At 42.2% G+C, this 23029-nt stretch overlaps 1 protein-coding gene across 1 annotated transcript in view; it reads right to left on the bottom strand.

Annotated features, from left to right (window-relative positions):
• LOC115164436 (LIM domain kinase 2) overlaps positions 1–18417 on the bottom strand; it is a 34863-nt gene extending 16446 nt beyond the window's left edge. The window contains exons 1-3 of the mRNA XM_029716899.1: positions 18140–18417; positions 8569–8665; positions 2149–2284 (exon numbers count right to left, since the gene is read on the bottom strand). Coding sequence (XP_029572759.1) covers positions 2149–2284; positions 8569–8665; positions 18140–18155 — 249 coding nt within the window. The 5' untranslated portion in view covers positions 18156–18417. The remainder of the gene's footprint in view (positions 1–2148; positions 2285–8568; positions 8666–18139) is intronic.
• Between the last annotated feature and the right edge of the window lie 4612 nt (positions 18418–23029).

Raw genomic sequence — 23029 nt, 5'->3', positions numbered from 1 at the left:
TGTGTGTGTATGACCAACATGACTCCAGAGGAAATGGCTCTTACACAACACACTGGAGTTCATTTTCCCATCTCACCAAAATAAAAAAGTGATCTAATTTGAGAGGATTTAGAACGTGTCAGAACTGTAAAACGTGTCCAGCCACAGAGAAAAGTAAGAAAAACTAACTGATATTAAAAAAAATGGCATGCCACGATCTCCTAATTAGGAGAACAAAATGCAGTTTTGTGCCGTAGCCTGCCCATCAAACACACAACGGTCATAAGTAGCTGCCTGCTCCACACGGCTCTCCTCTCCTGAGAGACCCAACATCCATACGATTTTACGCAGTGTTGGTTCGGCTGCTATCTAAGAGAAGCCTGCCAATTCAACTCTGCCAGAAATACTTGGCATCTCGCTTTCAGAGCCAATGTGGCCAAGAACAAATAGAAAGGCCATTGTGTGTTTTGCTTACTGGCAAACCTCTTGCTCTAAAAAAAAAGAATCATTTTGGGATCCCCCCCCCTTTAATCCAGCTGAAGAGAAAGCATCCTTTTGTGACCAGCAATTGTTTGTGCCAGCAGCAGTTTTATTTAGACCTGATTTAAATTGGGCCAATAACAATGTTAAAATGAAGTTCCACAGCACTCCAACCCCATGCATGAGGCATGGGCATTCCATAGCACTGATGAAACAACAAGAAAGCTAACTGATATCCAGCCTTCAGTGACTCTTCCATAGCATAACCATGAGCTCATGGTCTAATCCTGGAAGATAAACACGTGTCGAGCTTAACCATTCTAACCTTCCCTTAATAACAGATAGTTGATCTTTCAAAAACCATCCCCAATAACCTGTGGTGGTCTGATCGTGCAGTGTGCGTAGTATTTATTGCCTTTCCACCGCAGTGGACCGAAATCAGGTGATGGACTGGCTCCAAAATCACTCCATGTTTTCACCCCAAAAGATGTGCTGGGGGAAGTGAACTGTGGAGACTGTACAGAGAACAGAGCAGGGCCATGATGGGGGACCTAACTAATACACACATTGTGATGGGGAACCTAACTTCCACAGATACAGAGAGAAGGTTCAGGTCCAGTCGGCTATCTTTCAAAGCAACCAGGATGCAAAGTATGGCTGCTCTGTGTGGGTGATTACTTGTTGAGCCATAGCCCAGCCCCCATGACCTCTTCTGTACATAAGTATTGACCTCAATCACCAAGGAGATGTTTGTTACAACACAGATGAGGGGCAGGGGACAGGGGTAAAGCTGACAGTTCCCTCATTTGTGTACAAAGAGGAAAAACAGATCCTATTAGTCCACAACCCCCTGAACTCACATCAAAAGAACAGTGATTCACTGTGAACTGGTGTTATTCGAGTATGGCCCTACACATCTAACCTCTGAATACAATGGTAACCCTGACAGTGAATTATTATTCAAATATTATATAATGTACAACTTTGTCATTGCCTGGACACAACCCTTAGCCGTGGTATATTGGCCATATGCAACAAACCCCCAAGGTGCCTTATTGCTATTATAAACTGGTTACCAATGTAATTAGAGCAGTAAAAATAAATGTTTTGTCATACCCGTGGTATACGGTCTGATATACCACGGCTGTCAGCCAATCAGCATTCAGGGCTCTAACCACCCAGTTTATAACTAAGCAATAAGGCCCGAGGGGGTGTGGTATATGGCCAATATACCACGGCTAAGGGCTGTTAAGCACAACGCATCGCGGAGTACCTGGATACAGCCCTTAGCCGTGGTATATTGGCCATATACCACAAACCCCCAAGGTGTCTTATTGCTATTATAAACTGGTTACCAATGTAATAAAATGTTTTGTCATACCCGGGGTATATGGTCTGATATACCACGGCTACCAGCCAATCAGCACTCAGGGCTGGAACCACACAGTTAATAACGGTTCTTCGCCAACACTGTCCTCTTCATGTTCCATGAGATCTAAGTGAACCAAGCTAGAAGCCTACTGCATTATAATACCTGATACTCTTGATCCTGGGCCAATCAGGGTTCATCTTGATTTCACACAGAGATAGCACGGATCAGACTGAGATTATGTGTGTTTGGAAACGACAAACCGTAGTCTCAGCATTTACTGACAAGTGAGGTGAGGAGGATGGAGCGGAGCAAATTACCATGGCAGGTCCAATCATGAGCAGAGAACAGCCGTGACACAGCTCCCCAAACTTCTCCCAGTAGTGTTTACGGCAGTACAGCTTGCCATTCTTCTCATAGTACCAGTTGGTCAGGTGGTCACAGCATTCCGAGCACCTGTGGATGGGAAAACACACTTCATGACCTGCAGGAAATGAAGGGAGTAGAGTGGGCAGACATCCTTTCAGCAGAGACCATATCAAGCGTAAAGCAATCTGTTTCAAGGCGATTCAAAGGAGACTCACTACAAAGCCTGGGTGCATCATTTCAAACACAAGTTGACAATCTCAAAGGCTTGTGTTAGATTCCTGAAAGATTCCTATTGAGCAGAGAGTCCACTCTCAAACAATGGAGGAGTCTGTGAGCGTTCACGTGTTGACTGAGCTGAGAGATTTGACATACACATATAGAAACAAATAAACAAGACACAAAGCTAGAGCAGAAATACCTAGCAAAAGACCCTGAAAGAAAACAGCATTTGACAAAGACAAAATATGCTTAGTGTGTGATCGAAGTCAGGTAACATTGGAAATAGTTTAACCAACGCCCAAACAGTTAGACTTGTCTGTACACTTCCCCTCCACCAAACCTCAACCAACAAAGTGAGTGTGGAGGTGAAAGTGTCCTTTAATGAGAGGAACTGGCACAGACACAGTGCAGCAGAAGCCATTCATCGTGTGAGAAATTACACTGGTGAACATAATACTTTCCACTCCCATGTTGCACTGGAGTGCAGCGGTTGCTTCAGGCCTTTCTTTAGAATGACGGTATGTACTCGTCTCTGATCGTCAGGTACGAAGAAGAAGTCGGCTACCTTGTTCCTGAGACATGCCACGTCTCATTGGTGTGCTCCAGCACAAGGTGGGCAGCACTGAGAACAGGGTGACTAGTGACTACACACACAGTGTCTACCTGAGGGATGTGGTTTCAGAGAAGAATGAAGCGATAAGCAGTAGACGGTGGGAAACAATGGTCATTAACCTGGTACTAAACACCAGCAACCAACACCAAACACCGCCCTCAGCCCTCCCCCTCCACAGCCACATTCCAGCATCTTAATGTGTTCCAGATGTTTCTGGAGAGGCTGCAGCACCTTTCTGACGGAAACCCTGACAACCATCTACAGCCTGGTGAAGGGGTATCAACTTAAATTGTGGTTAATACAATGATTCGACCAATTATCCTGCCATGCCACTACTCAAGAGCAGATTGATCCACATCCTTGACTGGAGTGAAATCGGGCAGAAAAGTATGGCTCGGACTTAGTCACGAAACGTTCAGAGAGTTAGGAATGCTGAAGTTGCAGAGAGAGCACCTTCAGGCTATGAGCGCACCTTCCGAAAGTTTCACAGGTTATGCAAAATGGTGGCACCAGGTTAAGCTGTGTCAGGCACACAATCAATTCTACACCTCTGTCAAAGAGATGAAGCCACTAATCTGGCAGCCCACTTAGACAGCTCCCTGTGAAGAAGAGCTTGCCAGTTCTGCATACTGACTGATATACATCTGGAGAACAGTCGGTACACTGGCAACAGACAAACACTGAGGTAACAGTCTTAACAAATATGCCAACCACCTGCCTGTCTGGGGATTTGCTGTAGTTTTGCCCACTGCTGGCCTGGGTCTGTGGATTACATTGACATTTTAGTCATTTAGCAGACGCTCTTATCCAGAGCGACTTACAGTAGTGAATGCATACATTTCATACATAAAAAAAATAATTAAAAAATTAATAAAAAATTGTACTGGCCCCCCGTGGGATTCGAACCCACAACCCTGGATCACAGTGATCTCTGAACCCTGCAGTAGAGATAACCCCAATTGTTCAGCCTTTGGAGAGACAATCCACTCCTGGAGATTAGGAAAGTTAATTCCCTTTTACAATGGTTCGTTCTTTAACACAATGTTTATTACTGGGTAAACCTTACGGAGGTGGTTAATAGCTTCTGGTACATCATGTGAGGAAATACAGCCTACACACAGAAATGAAAGCAAGAATAGGTAAGCAGGAAAAGAGTGAAAGAGGTTTCTGGGCCTTCCTGTGCACAGAGGGATGATGTGGAAGAGCAGAGGTGGTCTGAAAGGCTGTCCAGATAAAGATCACATTAGTGAGGGGAGCGCTGTATGGAATAGGGAACGCTGCCCTTGGAATGGCCGAACTTGGCATTATGCCCAATTAGGGCCTTTTGTCTGACAGAATGTTGACGAGACCATACAGCCTGGTTACAAAACGAGACTAAACAAGTGACAAAAAAGGAAGTGCATTTTAAAAACACTAGTCTTTTTCCTCCTCTGTGAGCAACAGTTTAGTCTGCTAGCCAATCTGTGGTCAGTAGTAGTGTCCTACTGTATGTGATTGTAAACCTGAATACTGCCTGTGTACTCATGGCTGTCTGTTTGCTAGGCGTGCACTGTATGCGAGTATTTGTGATCAGCCCCTCTGCAATCATTGTGAGTGTTTTTATAACAGTCACGGAAACAAACAAACAAACAGGAGGCAACGCCGAACTACACTGACAAACACACACGCGACAAGTGTGAAGAATGTCTCGCCTCAGACAGACGAGTCTCACAGGGGCTCCAGGTATGCTGCAGGGAAACCAACATTCACTGGAACACTGAACAAAGTAACCTTGGCTGGTCCCTGTTGAGTCACCGTGTCCTCCCTCCCTGTCATTCCAAAACAACCCAATACCTCATGAGAAACATTGGTTTGTCAATCCCAGTGTAGGGGATGACGGATAACTGAAGATTACACAGTCGTGTCCCTGAAGAAATAATCTTTGTTTTGGTCTTTAGACCATCTGACCTTACAAACACCTCAATCAGCAGCGTAAACAACACTGGTGCCATTTCTTATCCAAGAAGGAGACAAAAAAAAAGAGAAAAATCTGTCTCAGGTGAGAGGAAGGACTGGTCCTCCAACAATGCTATGAACAAACACCAACGGGCAAACATTACTTATTCCATTTCCTCAATTCCACTATACCAGTGGAAGGCCAACTTTAATGCCTTTTGTTGGAGTGTACTAGAATCCATACTGAAGTTTTCTATGATGAAAACTGACACTAAGCACTAGGCCTATGGGGAAGCAGTGTCGTAGTAATGCAAACAAGAAACACTAGTTCAAGATGCCATAACACGGAACTTAACCTGAAACCTCTCAAACTTTATCAAATGTATTAATGGACTGCTTGTACAACTTTCAATGTTAGCCAACTAAGACCAGATTTAATAAGAGCATATCAAGAACACAATAGCACACATTGCACTCATGGTTGGTATTGGTCAATGCAGGTCTGGCTGTTATTAAGGGACTCATGAGTAACCATACTAAAGCAAACCAGCCAGAGCAGTGGCCACCAGATCATTGGCTAAGTGAAAGCACATTTTCATTTCAGAAGGCAACCAATGTGAACAGAGAATAACAGTTCAAGTCAAACACATCAATGTTACATTATTGGACCCCACAGACAATTAACAAGGGGAAAGTACTATCATTATGACTTGAGCCAGAAGGCTTCACCTCTTTTAGAGGACTAACATTGACTCATAAAGGACAGTCCTTTGGGACAACCCAAAATCCAGTTTTCCCTGGGAAAAACAAAGGACTCTGTGCAGTGTCGGGAGCAGCGGGCCCACGACTCTGAATCGCTGTCTAGGAATGCGGCAGCGGGGCACACACACTGTCTAGTCTAGTCTTAACCTATACATTCATCTGAATGTCAGCTTCACTGGAACAGGGATAACGTCAGCCTTTCACAATGCTGCACAACTTGGGGGAGGTGCAGGGCTCTGTGTGCACAATAGAACGGAGCGGGAGGGGTAACATGGAAAAGGAAACTACTGTAGTTGCTTTAAAGTTTGACAATGTCCCACACGGAGTGTGAAAGGAATTCTGTACTCCATGGACAAAATGTGTGTACAACATTTTTCAAAAACAGGACTTTTTTTGGTCTCAAATGACCAGAAAAACAGGCAGATTTGGGGCCAGGGGGTCTGACTGCTGAGGGCTGAACTCCAGCACACTTGGCTGAGCATCAGTACGGTAGTCTGGCTCGATGGAGGTTTTTCCCAAAGCAGATGCTCCATCTAAAGAGTTCATTTCACACAAAATTACTGAGGTGGTCTTGGGCAGAAACAGAGGAGGAGGAGGAGGGAAGAGGGAGAGAGAGACAAAGGGGCAATTCCACGATAACAGAATGACGCAGAGACAGATTTTTCTATTTAAAAAGTTTGGACATCACAGTACAGCAGAGCACAGTAGAGTACAGCACAGCAGAGTACATAACAGTAAAATATACTGTACTCTAGCATGCTCTATGGTACTAAACTCTACAGTATTGTACTGACCGATACTCTACTCTTCACTGTACAGTACTATACTTTTCTTTACTGTACTGTCCAAACTTGTGAAACAGACGTCTATGATTGGTTAAAATTTGGACTGACCAAATTGCAACTTCCATGGACGTCCGGTGTCAGTCTGTGCTCAGCGGGTGAGAGGGCTAGTTACAGTAAATGGAAAGAGAGGGGGCTCAAGGGTAGGTGTCAGTGATATTAACTAGAGAGAAGAAAGACAGGGAGAGATTGTCCAGACTGTTTTTATACTCTTGCTGTTCTTACACTCCTGTTACCGATTTAGTAACAGAATGACTAATTTTAAATCAAACCAAATTTTAAATCAGTAAAAACAGTAACTAATTAGTAGGTCTACCTTGTTACTTCTGTGAACTTCCATTACCCTCCCTTTTCATGAGGGAGAGAAATGTGAAATTTTACTTTCTGCTAGATGTTTTCTCAGACCCCTTTTCCATATGTTAGACCAGAAATCAAAGCCTTTACATAATCCAGATTTTTAGGGTGGAAAATGGTTGAAAAATGTATATGCCTTAATAATAAAACATTTGAAAAAGAATACTCTTAGCTTTCATTATTCACGAAATTGGATGTTCTCCTATGAACTTTGCATGTTAAGTGCTCATGGGGCTTTTTGCATGGAAATGCCCAGACAGACTGACAGCAAGAGAGCGAGAATTGCACAGCTGTATCAAGGACTTGGCTTTTGAACTGACAAGGTTCCATGGTTCTAGAAAAGAGCCATTATAGAAATAGAGAAAGAGACACAAATCCTGGGTTATACAAGGACACTGTTGCTGAAAAGCTTTGTTTGAAATTTGAGTGCTTGGGCTAAGGAACACTCACAGATTTCAAGCCCCTTCTACCCAAGGGAGACGTACTCGGAAATGATATGACGTGAATTTGGCGTCCTCTTAGGCTTTATTCCTTTTTTTTTTAAGTTACAATTTATTATATTCAGGGGGAATTCAGAGCTCTAGAAAAACAGCTCTACTTTATTCAGTTCTATTCTTTCATTTGTGTTACGTCACGTTGTGTGCTGGATGGGCACAGTGAGTGAGAAATACACTCCCTCTCCTCATTATATGAACAGAGCTGCTGTGACTCTGCCCTCAATCCCAACTTCCCATTCCACAAAAACGCTGTGGGTCGCATAATCATCTAGACCATGACTCTTGGACTGCTTATCTAACTGAAGCACCATCATCATCATATCTATACAGTCGCTTCTGGGAAAAGAAAACCTGAGTGATCGTATTTCACAAAGAGAGCTTTGGGAGCTAAACATTTTTTGTTTGTTTGAGCGTCTGTACATAGGTCCTATCGTATTGACCTCTGTTCAGCCCAAGTCTAGAGGGTTGTCACTGGGGGCCAGTGATCGGAGAATGCCAGACAGTCTCAATCCTGACAATGACTAAGCCACAGGACGAAGAGAATCTGCCAGGGCCAAAGTCCTCAAGGCCGGAGAGAGAGCTGGTGGGATCCTCTGTGTCCCTGTGACCCACGCAAATTCATGTGCGAGTAATGCCTCATGACTATTATTTTCCACCTTTAAAAAGGCAAAAGGATAACAACTTTGAGGTGGTAGATATTTGTTAACTTGTTGTACTAACTTCTAAATACAATGGTTTGAAGAAGAAAAAAAAAAATGAATGGTGGCATCAGCAAATGGGATTTGACTGACTAGATTTTCAATAAGTACTGTAATGGAGTTCTGCGTTACTGTAGAATAGTTTGAACACTGAACAGAGACATTCCTGCCCAAAATGATAATAAAACATTCCACAGGACAGGTAGAATTCTGTAGGACTACCCACAAGTCCATTTCTAAACAGGTGCATACAGAATCCCTGAAATTGTCAAAAGCTGTATGTTGACCAGCAAAACAGTCCATTGTCTCTATTGACTTCAATGCTGCTTATTTAATGTCAAAACCGTTCTAATGCCTATTGCAGACAGCACGTGAGTCCTACAATAAGTTGTCAATTAAATAAATTAAACAGTGAATATAACTGAAATCCACATTTAAAAGTATGACTTACTGAAAACAGGTATTGTGCCAAGTTCCTTGCAGAACCTTCACATTGAATGCATCTTGAATCGCTTCCCCGCATCCCGCACAGTGGCGTCCATGTGTACCTGTGGGTTCAAGGATTTCATTAAAGGAAAAGCATACTCTGTCCATCCATAAAAGTAAAATCACAGTAGCAACAAATTTCTGAATATGTTTTGTTGACTGAACAAAGGTGTGACTCATACATGTGAGTCATGATGTTGATGTGAGCCATTTCCCCTCAGGAGGCTGAAAATAATTGTCATGGGCCCTCAGATCCTCAAAAGGTTCTACAGCTGCACCATTGAGAGCATCTTGACTGGCTGCATCACCGCTTGGTATGGCAACTGCTTGACATTTGACCGCAAGGCACTACAGAGGGTAGTGAGTACGGCACAGTACATCACTGGGGCAGAGCTCCCTGCCACCCAGGACCTCTATACCAGGTAGTTTCAGAGGAAGGCCCTTAAAAATTGTCAAAGACTCTAGCCAACCAAGTCATAGTATGTTTTGTTACTACACAGCAAGCGGTACTGATGCACCAAGTCTGGAACCAAAAGGACCCCTGAACCCCCAGGCAATAAAACTTAAATAGTTAGCCAAATAGCTATATGGACTATCTGCATTGACCATTTTGACTAATTACATACGCTGCTGCTACTGTTAATTATCTATCCTGTTGCCTAGTCACTTTACCCCTACCTACGCTACATGGCCAAAAGTATGTGGACACCTGCTCGTCGAACATCTCATTCCAAAATCATGGACATTAATATGGAGTTGGTCTCCCATTTGCTGCTATAACAGCCTCCACTCTTCTGGGATGGCTTTTCACTAGACGTTGGAACATTGCTGCGGAGACTTGTTTCAATTCAGCCAAAAGGCCATTAGTGAGGTTGGGCACCAATGTCAGGCGATTAGGCCTGGCTTGCAGTCTGCATTCTAATTCATCCCAAAGGTGTTCGATGGGGTTGAGGTCAGGGCTTTGTGCAGGCCAGTCAAGTTCTTACACACTGATCTCAACAATCCATTTCTGTATGGACCTCGCTTTGTGTACGGGGGCATTGTCATGCTGAAACAGGAAAGGGCCTTCCCCAAACTGTTGCCACAAAGTTGGAAGCACAGAATCGTCTAGAAAGCCGTTGTATGCTGTAGAGATTTCCCTTCACTGGAACAAAGGGGCCTAGCCCGAACCATGAAAAACAACCCCAGACCATTACTCCTCCTCCACCAAACTTTACAGTTGGCACTATGCATTGGGGCAAGTAGCGTTCTCCTGGCATCCCCTAAATACAGATTAGTCCGTCGGACTGCCAGGTGGTGAAGCGTGACTCACCACTCCAAAGAACGTGTTTCTACTGCGTCAGAGTAGAAGCTCCAGACGAACAGTTCTTGTGCTGCCGTTACTTCCAGAGGCAGTTTGGAACTCGGTAGTGAGTGTTGCAACCGAGGACAGATGATTTTTATGGGTTATGCGCTTCAGCACCCGGCGGTCCTGTTCTGTGAGTGCTTGTGTGGCCTACCACTTTGCGGCTGAGCCATTGCTGCTCCTAGACGTTTCCACGTCACAATAATAGCACTTACAGTTGGCCATGGCAGCTCTAGCAGGGCAGAAATTTGAGAAACTGACTAGTTGGAAAGGTGGCATTCTATGACGACGCCACGTTGAAAGTTACTAAGCTCTTCATTTACAGGCATTCTACTGCCAGTGTTTGTCTATTGAGATTGCATGGGTGTGTGCTCGATTTCATACACCTGTCAGCAATGGGTGTGGCTGAAATAGCCAAATTCACTCATTTGAAGGTTGGTCCACATACTTTTGACCATGTAGTGTTTACGCACAGTTGAAGTCGGAAGTTTACATACACTTAGGTTGTAGTCATTAAAACTCGTTTCTCAACCACTCCACAAATTTCTTGTTCACAAACTACAGTTTTGGCAAGTCGGTTAGGACATTACTTTGTGCATGACAACTAATTTTCCCAACAATTGTTTACAGACAGATTATTTCACTGTATCACAATTCCAGTGGGTCAGAAGTTTACATGCACTAAGTTGACTATGCCTTTAAACAGCTTGGAAAATTCCAGAAAATGGTGTACCTGTGGATGTATTTCAAGGCCTACATTCAAACTCAGCTCCTCTTTGCTTGACATCATGGGAAAATCAAAAAGAAAATCAGCCAAGACCTCAGAAAAAAGAATTGTAGACCTCAACAAGTCTGGTTCATCCTTGGGAGCAATTTCCAAATGCCTGAAGTTACCACATTCATCTGTACAAACAATAGTATGCAAGTATAAACACCATGGGACCACGCAGACGTCATACCGCTCAGGAAGGAGACGCGTCACCTAGAGATGAACGTACTTTGGTGCGAAAAGTGCAAATCAATCCCAGAACAACAGCAAAGGACCTTGTGAAGATGCTGGAGGAAACAGGTACAAAAGCATCTACATCCACAGTAAAACCAGTCTTATATCGACAAAACCTCAAATGCCGCTCAGCAAGGAAGAAGCCACTGCTCCAAAACCACCATAAAAAAAGCCAGACTATAGTTTGCAACTGCACAATGGGGACAAAGATCATACTTTTTGGAGAAATGTCCTCTGGTCTGATGAAACAAAAATAGAACTGTTTGGACATAACGACTATCATTATGTTTGGAGGAACAAGTGGGAGGCTTGCAAGCCGAAGAACACCATTCCAACTGTGAAGCACGGGGGTGGCAGCATCATGTTGTGGGGGTTCTTTGCTGCAGCAGGGACTGGTGCACTTCACAAAATAGATGGCGTCATGAGGAAAGAAAATGATGTGGATATATTGAAGCTCAAGACATTAAAGCTTGGTCGCAAATGGGTCTTCCAAATGGACAACGACCCCAAGCATACTTCCAAAGTTGAGGCAAAATGGCTTAAGGACAACTGAAAAAGCGTGCGCGAGCAAGGAGGCCTACAAACCTGACTCAGTTACACCAGCTCCGTCAGGAGGAATGGGCCAAAATTCACCCAACTTATTGTGGGAAGCTTGTGGAAGGCTACCCGAAACATTTGACCTAAACAATTTAAAGGCAAGGCTACCAAATACTAATTGAGTGTATGTAAACTTCTGACCCACTGGGAATGTGATGAAAGAAATAAAATCACTACTATTATTCTGACATTTCACATTCTTAAAATAAAAGTGGTGATTCTAACTGACCTAAGGCAGGGAATTTTTACTAGGATTAAAATGTCAGGAATTGTGAAAAAGAGCTTAAATGTATTTGGCTAAGGTGTATGTAAACTTCTGACTTCAACTGTACATACCACCCTCAATTACCTCGTACCTTTGCACATTGACTCGTACCCCGTGTTTATAGCCAAGCTATCGGTACTCATTGTGTATTTATCATGCTATTATTTCTCTGCATTGTTGGGAAGGGCCTGTAAGTAAGCATCTCACTTAGTCCACACCTGTTGTTTACGAAGCATGTAACAAATAATATTTTATTTACTCTTTTTGTAGTCACATTTTTCTTAAGGAAAGAAGATAGGGAAATACTTGCAATTCGGAGTAATTGAAAATACCATGGTTATAGGGGTACTGTTTTTTTTGTTGCTGTGTTTTTCTAATTCACAATGTATAGTGCCTTAAGTATTCACACCACTTGACTCTTTCCACATTTTGTTGTGTTAGACTGAATTTACAATTGATTAAATGTTGATCTTGTGTCACTGCCTACACACACACAACGTCAAAGTGAAATGATGCTTTTAGACATTTTTTACAAAGCTGAAATGTCGAGTCAATAAGTATTCAACCCCTTTGCTATGGCAAGCCTAAATAAGTTCATGAGTAAACATTTGCTTAACAAGTCATAAAAGGTTCCCTGGACTCACTCTGTGTGCAAAAATAGTGTTTAACATGATTTTTGTATGACTACCTCATCTCTGTACCCCACACATACAATTAATCTGTATGGTCCCTCAGTCAAGCAGTGAATTTCAATAACAAAGACCAGGGAGGTTTTCCAATGCCTTGCAAAGAAGGGCCCCTATTGGTAGATGGGTAAAAATAAAAACACATACATTGAATATCCCTTTGAGCATGGTGAACTTATTAATTAGACTTTGGATGGTGTATCAATACACCCAGTCACTACGAAGATACAGGTGTCCTTCCCAACTCAGTTGCCGGAGAGGAAGGAAACAGCTCAGGGATTTCACCATGAGGCCAACAGTGACTATAAAACATTTAAAATAGTTTAATGGCTGTAATAGGAGAAAACTGATAATGGATCAACATTGTAGTTACTCCACAATACTAACCTAAATGACAGTGTGAAAAGGAGGAAGCATGTAGAGCAGGGATCATCAACTAGATTCAACCGTGGGCGTATTTTTGTTGTTGAGCGGATGGTCAGGGGGCTGGAACATAATTATAAATCATTTGTAGACTGGAAATTGACTGCAAGAAGTCCAAACATTTATAATATTTGACATCTTATTTTAAAATGTCTTACATTTGTTTACGATCACATCTCTTTTATGCGTGGGAATACTTGGGAACAGAATCCCTAAATTAAAATCACTTGGAGCTGATTTCCTGGTGTTTTTAGTCTTATGTCCCCAAAAAATAATTTAAAAAAAATATGAAAACTTGGGGGGCCAAATACAACCAAGAAATTGGGGAACCCAGCTGCAGAGAATAAAAAATATTCCAAAACATGCATCCTGATTTTAATAAAACTGCAAAAAAAAGTGGCAAAGAAATGTACTTTATGTCCTTTAGACAAAGTATTATGTTTGGGGCAAATCCAACACATCACTGAGTACCACTTCATATTTTCAACCGTGGTGGTGGCTGCATCATGTTATGGGTATGCTTGTCATCGGCAAGGACTAGAGTTATTTAGGATACAAAGAAATGGAATAGAGCTAAGCACATGCAAAATCCTAGAGGAAAACCTGCTTCCGTCTGCTTTCAAACAGACACTGGGAGACAAATTCACCTTCCAGCAGGATAATAACAAATGTACACTGGAGTTGCTGTTCCTGAGTGGCCTAATTACAGTTTTGACTTAAATCTGCTTCAATGTCTACGGCAAGACTTGAAAACGGCTGTCTAGCAAGGATCAACAACCAACTTGACAGAACTTTAATATTTTTTGTTTTTATAATGTGCAAAAGGCTCACAGCTGTAATTGCTGCCAAAGGTGATTCTAACTTGTATTCTCAAGGGCGTGAAATCTTACGCAAATTAAATATTTCTGTACTTCATTTTCAATACATCTCTTAAAATACGTTTTTACTTTCTCATTATGGGGTATTGTCTGTAGATGAGAAAAACATTTTTTTTTAATGTAGGTAGTAACAACAAAATGTGGAATAAGTCATGCTGTATGAATACTTTCTGAAGGCACTGTACACCACATCAACGGAGTGGAATTGAAGCGTGTGGGCGGACTGTACCTCCAACTACATCGTGTCACAGTCAGACGATACTTGCAAAAATGAGAATTCTTAAAACGCTGACAGTGTACCTATCTGTCCTGTGTAAAGGTGTGGTTCTTTCTTTGCTGAAATCCGTAGTTTGGGATTAATTTTGTGATCTGTCAAACTATGCCCCATAATCCACTGTTTTCCAATGGAGTAGGAAGTTACGACTTCAAGCGGGCACTACCACTTGTAGTCTTTACTGAAGACTAATCTTTTCAGTAGGTCCTATGATTGAGTGTAGTCTGGCCCAGGGTAGCGAAGGTGAACGGCAAGGCACTGGAGCGACAAACTGCCCTTGCTGTCTCTGCCTGGCCGGCTCTCCTCTCTCCACTGGGATTCTCTGCCTCTGACCCTATTATGGGTCACTGGCTTACTAGTGCTCTACCATGCCATCCCTAGGAGGGGTGCGTCACTTGAGTGGGTTGAGTCACAGACGTTTTTGCGCCCCTTTGAGCTTGTGCTGTGGAGGAGATATTTTTGGGCTATACTCAGCCTTGTCTCAGGGCAGTAAATTGGTGGTCTGTTGATATCCCTCTAGTGGGGGCTGTGCTTTGGCAAAGTGGGTGGAGTTATATCCTGCCGGGTTGGCCCTGTCCGGGGGTATCGTCGGACGGGGCAAGTGTCCCCCGAACCACCCATCTCAGTCTCCAGTATCTATGCTGCAAAACTCTGTGCCGGGGGGGCAAGGGTTAGTCTGTTACATCTGGTGTAATTCTCCTGTCTTCTCTGGTGTCCTGTATGAATTTAAGTATGCACCCTAGGATCATGCCTCAGGAATACCTGGCCTGATGACTCCTGGCTATCCCCAGTCCACTTGGTTGTGCAGCTGCTCCAGTTTCAACTGTTCTGCCTGCGGCTAGGGAACCCTGACCTGTTCACCGGACGTGCTACCTTGTCTCGAACCTGCTGTTTTTGACTCTCTACCGCTCCTGCGGTCTCGAACGCTGAATGCTCGGCTATAAAAAGCCAACTGATATTTACTCCTGAGGTACTGACCTGTTGCAACCTCTACAACCACAGTGATTATTTGACCCTGCTGGTCATCTATGAATGTTTGAACATCTTGAAGAACAAACAGGCCTTAATGACCATGTACTATTATAATCTCCACCCGGCACAGCCAGAAGAGGACTGGCCACCCCTCGGAGCCTGGTTCCTCTCCAGGTTTCTTCCTAGGTTCCTGCCTTTCTAGGGAGTTTTTCCTAGCCACCGTGCTTCTACATCTGCATTGCTTGCTGTTTGGGGTTTTAGGCTGGGTTTCTGTATAGCACTTTGTGACATCGGCTGATGTAAAGAGGGCTTTATAAATACATTTGATTGATACTTGTACCCCTGCTTGCCCTGATTGTTAGAGTTGTCAGTTGGATTTGGCAGAGATCCCAATAATGGAACCTTGGCAGAGGTTCAGAAAATTCTACTTTTATCAAAAACTACAGATTTCAGTAAACAAAGAAAGGCGTGCCTTTACACTCGACAAACATAGGTACACGGAAAGAGTTTAAAAAATGGTCTGACAGCGACTCGATGTAGTTGAGGGTACAGTTTGCCCAGACTTGTCGCAACTCCATTGATGTGATGTACATCGTGGAGTTGAGAAACTCTGCTACTGTTTATGTAGAACATAGGCTGTTTACATTATAATGTTAAGGCTATAAGTGATTCTCAAGTAACAAGGAAAACTTTCAGACAAGCCTGCGCATCATTCTTAAACAAGATCTTTCGTTGAGCTTTTCCCAAAGTTTTGTTCTCACAAAAGCCTGCACCCACGACGCTTCCATTCCAATAGAGAGCAATAGTAATGCCGTCTTTTTGTAGGCACTAACTCCGCCATGGCTCGCTGGCCAAAGCTTATGGTGAAATGAATTGTTTTTGGGGGGATAAATGCTGAAAATAAGGTCTGTGGTAAATACAGGCTTAGGAGAACTTATACGTTTTGTTCTAGGAGATAATCATCAGCTGAAGTAAAATTTTCATAATTTGAAGCATTTATGTAAACAAAACAAGCACATAAAGGCTTCATAATTCATAAAGGTAATGTTAACTTACTGAAGAGATCTAAGCCCGTGTTAACCTCAGACCCCATTAATTTCCCCCATAGGAATGGCTGAACGAACCAGGGGTAACTCGTTTCCGGGATGTAATCATTATGCCGATTCTGTTGCAAAGCTTTATCTGTTGCAAAACATTTTGCAACAGAAACCGTTTAACTCATTTAAAAAAATATATCTAATTTAGCAGATGCTCTTATCCAGAGCAACACAGTGGCGCTTGCAACGCCAGGGTTGTGAGTGCATACTTTTTCATACTGGTCCCCCATGGGAATCAAACCCACAACCCTGGCGTTGGAAGTGCCATGCTCTACCAACCGAGCCACACGGGACCTACTCCAAATGTAAAACGCAAACAAGAGTTTCTATTGGACAAATTCAGGTAGGTGCCTTCCTGTTTCCTCTGTTTGCATCTTAAAAATGTTTCTGTAATGAATACACCTCTAGCAAGCTCTATGCAATGAATATGGTGGGAAAACTGGGGGATTTAGAATTGAGTGGGCGCGTTCGAGCAGCTCACTTTTGTCAAGTCGGTGACCTTTCAAAGTGTGTTGCATTATGGGGATGAAAATTGTCTGACTTGCGCCTAAATGTTGACTGCATTAATTTTACAACAACCATGTGATCAATGGTCATGAAGTCGACTGCAATTTTCTGCAGTTGCCCCTCACCAGCTGCAACTTGCAGCCATTACCTGCATTGTGGGAGGCAATAACTGTCAACCAATCATTAGAGTGTTTTTGTTTGACCCACGCGAACAGGACATGACTGAAACAGGAAGCAACTTTGCCGCAATGTATACAGTGTACAAACGATTGATATGCGAGTCCCTCTCTCCCTAATTGATAGTACAATGTACACACATTTATAGTGTGTGATATGGGGTTTGGAGACATGTTTATTTCAACATTACAAAGAAAAGCTTATCAACAATGGCAACACTGCCATGTTGCACTGAGCCTTGCTGTTGGAAAACCAATCAGTGTCCGACTTTCGGCTGTCACAGATGTACCACCCTCAACTTCACTCCTTGACTTTCATCTGAAGTAGGTTGCTTCCAATTAGGTATATAAAACCTGGATTGCTGATGCTATGTATTGGCCATTGAGATACTTTGAAGCCACCGTTTGGCAATATTGGCACTCCCCAGTAGGAGCAGTACACCATAGGAATATACAGTATTTCAAATGCTTCAAGGACAAATTACATGAATTTTAGTTTTTTTGTTGTAGATGGGACAGTAACATTAGTAATCTCCAAAAAATATACTTTATGGAAAATGTTTACATATTTTGTATTTTTAGCTCACATAATATCATTTAAAAGTATGCATTAAGGTGTCTAATAGAATAAATGTGGCAAAAACAAATGTAGATATTAACAAATGCATTTCTATAGCTCCCAAAATATATTTTTGTACAATGGTGGGGGACTGCCAAGGTGGAGGCAAGGTGGCTTCAACACAGCGCCCCCATCAGTAATTCTAGTGTATATGTAAATTATTGGTTGCTTCAGCTTTACCACTCAAACAAGCCCAATGAATCCAAGAAGTTAAATTCAAGTTTGAGTAAAATCTTATTTCTTCATATTTCAACAGTTTACAGCAGGTATAAAACGTGCAGCAAAATTCTAGTCCCCTCAATGCAGTAGCCTACATCAATCAATAACAGTAAAGTCCCAAAATAACAAGTAATAGGGGTAGTATGCATAGTAATAATTGACTATATTTACAAATATAAAGGGGGTAGTGAATTGAACTCGAGAGCAGAATACATAGTATAATTCAACATAACCAGCTGAACGTTGATGGCAGAATCATTGCCGTAGTTAGAAAGTAACTATGTATGTCATGATGATCAGATACATTGTAGCAAGTTCTCATTTGACGTAAACACTATCAGGTCGAAAATTGACCAAGTCCAGAAAATAGTGCGTCCCCCCTACTCGATGTAACTTGGGCTTCCCTTCACATTGTTATCCACATGTAGGCTAAACTAATTAACAATTTAATGGGAAATACGTTTAGACGGCTCACCTTCCAGTTCCTCCATATAACTAATTGCTGTGTGTCGTCGATTTTTTTTTCATCTCAAAAAGTTCTCATCGTGATCCAGCATGAGTTACAATGGGGTGTTTTCAATCTACGCATCCAAAAATCTTACAATCCAGTTCTAGGGAAATTGTCCGCTAAATCCCATCACATTTTCCAAGGAAGGTTAATATCCCAGCTCAGTTTTGCAGTAGCCTAACTTTGTTAGCGGGATAACTGACGTCATGCAGTTGAAATTCCTGTACGGAGACCGGAAGGAATCAAACAGCAACACCTGGAACAGGAGAAAAATTATTGGAGAGCCCACAGGCCAATATTCACAACTACACTGAAACGGGAGCACCATCTACTGTCAAAAAGTAGGGATCTTACTTTATTTCTCCACACAGGATAGCTACTATTCTATGCTTTGGTGGAGTGGATAGGCATACACTACCTGTCAAAAGTTTTAGAACACCTACTCATTCAAGGGGTTCTCTTTATTTTTACTATTTTCTACATTGTATAAATGATAGTGAAGACATCAAAACGATGAAATAACACATATGGAATTATGTAGTAACCAAAAAAAGTGTTAAACAAATCAAAATATGTTATATTTGAGATTCTTCAAATAGCCACCCTTTGCTTTGATGACAGCTTTGCACACCCTTGGCATTCTCTCAACCAAGCAAGTCTCTACATAATTCCATATGTGTTATTTCATACAATGTCAAAAATAGTAAACCCCTTGAATGAGTGGGTGTTCTAAAACTTTTGACCGGTAGTATACCTGCGCTCTGCTTTTCATAAGTTAAGTTAGGCCCTAATCTATGGATTTCATGACTGGGCAAGGGCGCAGCCATAGGTCGGCCTAGTCCCACACACTTCGGAACCAGGCCCAGCCGATCAGAATTCATTTTTTCCCCACAAAAGGGCTTTATTAGACAGAAATATGCCTCAGCTCCCCCTCAGACGATCCCGGAGGTGAAGAAGCTGGATGTGGAGGTCCTGGGGCTGGCGTGGTTGCACGTGTTCTGCGGTTGTGAGGCCGGTTGGATGTACTGCCAAATTCTCTAAAGCGACGTTGAGAAACGAACGTTCAATTCTTTGGCAACAGCTCTGGTGGACATTCCTGCAGTCAGCATGCCAATTGCACGCTCCCTCAAAACTTGAGACATCTGTGGTATTGTGTGACAAAACTGCACATTTTAAAGTGGCCTTTTATTATCCCCGGCATAAGGTGCAACTGTGTAATGATCATGCTGTTTAATCAGCTTCTTGATATGCCACACCTGTCCGGTGGATGGATTATCTTGGCAAAGGAGAAATGCTCACTAACAGGGATGTAAACATTTGAGAAAAATAAGCCTTTTGTGCATTAAGAACATTTCTGGGATATTTTATTTCAGTTCATGAAACATGGGACCAACACTTTACATGTTGCGTTTATATTTTTGTTCAGTATATCTGGATTTTGCCTATCAGATAGGATTAAAGGCATAGAAATAGAATGAATTGAACAGGAGTCCCCATTCAAGTAAATTATTTGTCCGTTCATCTTTTTTTTATGCATTTATTCCTCTAGATAGACATAACTTTTGAAAAACTGGGCCAAAACACAATTGACACTAGTCAACCAAAATGGTTTCAACCATCACACTGAATAACTTGTAACTCCAAACCAAGCCGCTAGAAGAAGCCATTGTGAGTCTTTGTGGCACTTTTTGGTAGATCGCTATATGACCATTTTTTTTATTTTAAATCAATCTACCCCTACCCAAGTGATGTTTGTTTCAATTTACTAAGGTCTTATCAACATTTTTATAATGAAACTAGTTAACTTTGATTTGAATAATAAATTTTGGTCACGTACAGTACACAGATTTGCAGATGCTATTTCAGGTGCAGCGAATTGCTTGTTTCTCTAATTGTGTTGTATTACTGAATGAAACTATGGAGATGCACTCAAACAAGCCTTTGTGATTTAACTTACATTATGTTAACTACATTACTTTAGCTTTGAGCAAAACTTGAATATAATCTAACCTATTCTAGAAGCCTATAGTTTGTGTATAATTTTAATTTATTGTTCACTTGTTTTTCAACAATGTCAGGTACAGGCAGGGATGAATGGGGTAAGACACAGGGGGTAAGAAATAATTTGAACATCACAGGTATAAATTCCAGTAAGAATCGTCTTCACGGAGGCTGTAAGACCCTTTCTCCTTGAAATAGAAATTCTTCGACTTGACTGCCTCTTCAAATGGTAAGGTCCCTTGCACCATAGGGACACTTAACATCCACCATGGCTGTGGTGCCCACCAGACCGTCCGGTGAGGCACCCAGGATCCCAGATCTCATGACCCAAAGCCCTTTTTAGAAACGAAGGAGTAACACGCTTGGCCCTAACCACTGCTCCATAATTGCTGGCTGTCAACCTCCCTCTTCTCATGGTGTGCCAGTTGGGGTTGATGCGCCGTCCAACTGTTGCCTGTCGTATAGCCTTCTGTGCTCCACCAACAGCGCCATCCCAGCCAGGATGCCTGCATACTCCAGGTGCCCTTGTTTTTTAACAATGTCCGGTACAGACAGGGATGGCAGCGGTTTTTCTGGTTCAGGTTCAAGGATCATTTGAAGTGCTTGTAAAATGCACTGTGTGAAAAATGAATGGTGGAAAGACGATTGGAACCATTTCCATGTTTGACCACTAGGTTTTCAAATCAGATCACATTTTATTTGTCACATACACATGGTTAGCAGATGTTAATGCGAGTGTAGCGAAATGCTTGTGCTTCTAGTTCCGACCATGCAGTAATATCTAACAAGTAATCTAAACATTTTACAACAACTACCTTATACACAAGTGTAAAGGAATGAATACGAATATGTACATAAAAATATGGATGAGCGATGGCTGAACGGCATAGGCAAGATGCAGTACATGGTAGAGTACAGTACATACATATGAGATGAGTAATGTAGGGTATGTAAACATTATATGAAGTGGCATTGTTTAAAGTGGCTAGTAATAAATGTATTACATCCAATTTTTAATTATTAAAGTGGCTAGAGATTTGAGTCAGTATGTTGGCAGCAGCCACTCAATGTTAGTGATGGCTGTTTAACAGTCTGATGGCCTTGAGATAGAAGTTGTTTTTCAGTCTCTCGGTCCCAGCTTTGATGCACCTGTACTGACCTCGCCTTCTGGATGATAGCGGGGTGAACAGGCAGTGGCTCGGGTGGTTGTTGTCCTTGATGATCTTTTTGGCCTTTCTGTGACATCGGGTAGTGTAGGTGTCATGGAGGGCAGGTAGTTTTCCCCCGGGGATGCGTTGTGCAGACCTCACTACCCTCCGGAGAGCCTTACGGTTGTGGGCGGAGCAGTTGCCGTACCAGCCGGTGATACAGCCCGACAGGATGCTCTCGATTGTGCATCTGTAAAGGTTTTATGGGTATTATGACGCGTCCGCTATGGCGGACTTTAATATTGCTCAGCAGCGACTCAAACTTTGCAGGTGTTTCTGATTAATAAACAATGCCATGCTGGTGGGTGGTACCAATCAAATAAAACCCAGCCTTCAATTAAACATAGGCGGAAAATTATTTATACGTAATTTCATAAGACACGTCATTGGCACAAATTTGCATGAAGCGGGCAGTTCGGTTTTGCCACTTCAAGCCCAAATATATCATACTTTGACTAAAACGCTGACTTATTGACTTACATCATTGTGCAACATCATGGGTAAACTCTGGCCATCTTTCAATTCGAAAAAGTTTTTCGAGGATTTCTAATGGTGTGGGCGTTTAAACTGTCCCAGTTTATATGATGTCCCACTCTTACCGAATTCACCCTATATTGAAATCTAAAACCACAAGATCTCTTTGTTTCTGAGTATTACTGATAATTGATTTCCTTAGTGAGGCTTGTTCCTCCAAATAAAATTATTAAGAATCGTATCTAAATCCTTTACAAGTCAAGCGATAATGAAATATAATCCACTGAAAAGGTTTGATTTGAGTGTTTACACAGGCAGCCCAATTCAGATATTATTTTTCCCTAATTGGTCTTTTGGCCAAACACATGCAATCTTTTCACGTCTGCGCTTTTTCAGAGCTGATCTGATTTTTTAAAAGACCAATTAGTGAACAAATGGGTCTGCCTGTGTGGACGCAGCCTTTAAAACGGTGACGTCAGACATCGCACCAATGATTTAAATATACACTTGATTTTTAAGGGGCACTGTTTTGAAGCCCCCGCGCCTCCATCTTGGCACTCCCTCACTGTCGTAAAACATATTTTGGAGCTATAGAAATGCATTTATTAATGTCTCAGTTCGTTTCTGCCACGTTTATTATATTAAAGACCCCTTAATGCATATTTTTATATAATGTGAGCTAAACATACAAATAAAACCTGAAAAAATGTATAAAAAACCTTTTCCCTAAAGTATAATTATTAGAGACTACTAATGTTGCGGTCGTCCCCACTACAACAAAATAAAAACTTTATGTAATTTTGTAAATACATGTGACACTTAATTGAAATACTGTGGAATTTCATTCATTCTTATGGAGGACTGCGCCTACAGGGTAGAGCCAATATGGCCGACCGGTGGCTTCAGAGCCTTGTCAATGGCCAATACATAGCATCAGCAATCCAGGGATTATATTCATAATTGCATCACACTCGACTCAGACCAAATCTTAACCTTAACCACACTGCTAACCTTATGCCTAACCCTAACCTTAAATGAAGACCATTTTTGTGTTCATTAATTTTGACTGCCAATTCGTAGTTTGTGGCTGTGGTAACTAGTGGAAACCCACAACAAGGGCATCGCTAGGAAACTACGGCACGTAGGGGCGGGTACCCGATTTTTTTTTTTTATG

This window comes from Salmo trutta, chromosome 27, assembly GCF_901001165.1.
Source record: "Salmo trutta chromosome 27, fSalTru1.1, whole genome shotgun sequence".
Classification (NCBI taxonomy): domain Eukaryota; kingdom Metazoa; phylum Chordata; class Actinopteri; order Salmoniformes; family Salmonidae; genus Salmo; species Salmo trutta.
The sequence above is the reverse complement of the archived record's forward strand: the minus strand, read 5'-3'. Positions and strand labels throughout refer to the sequence as shown.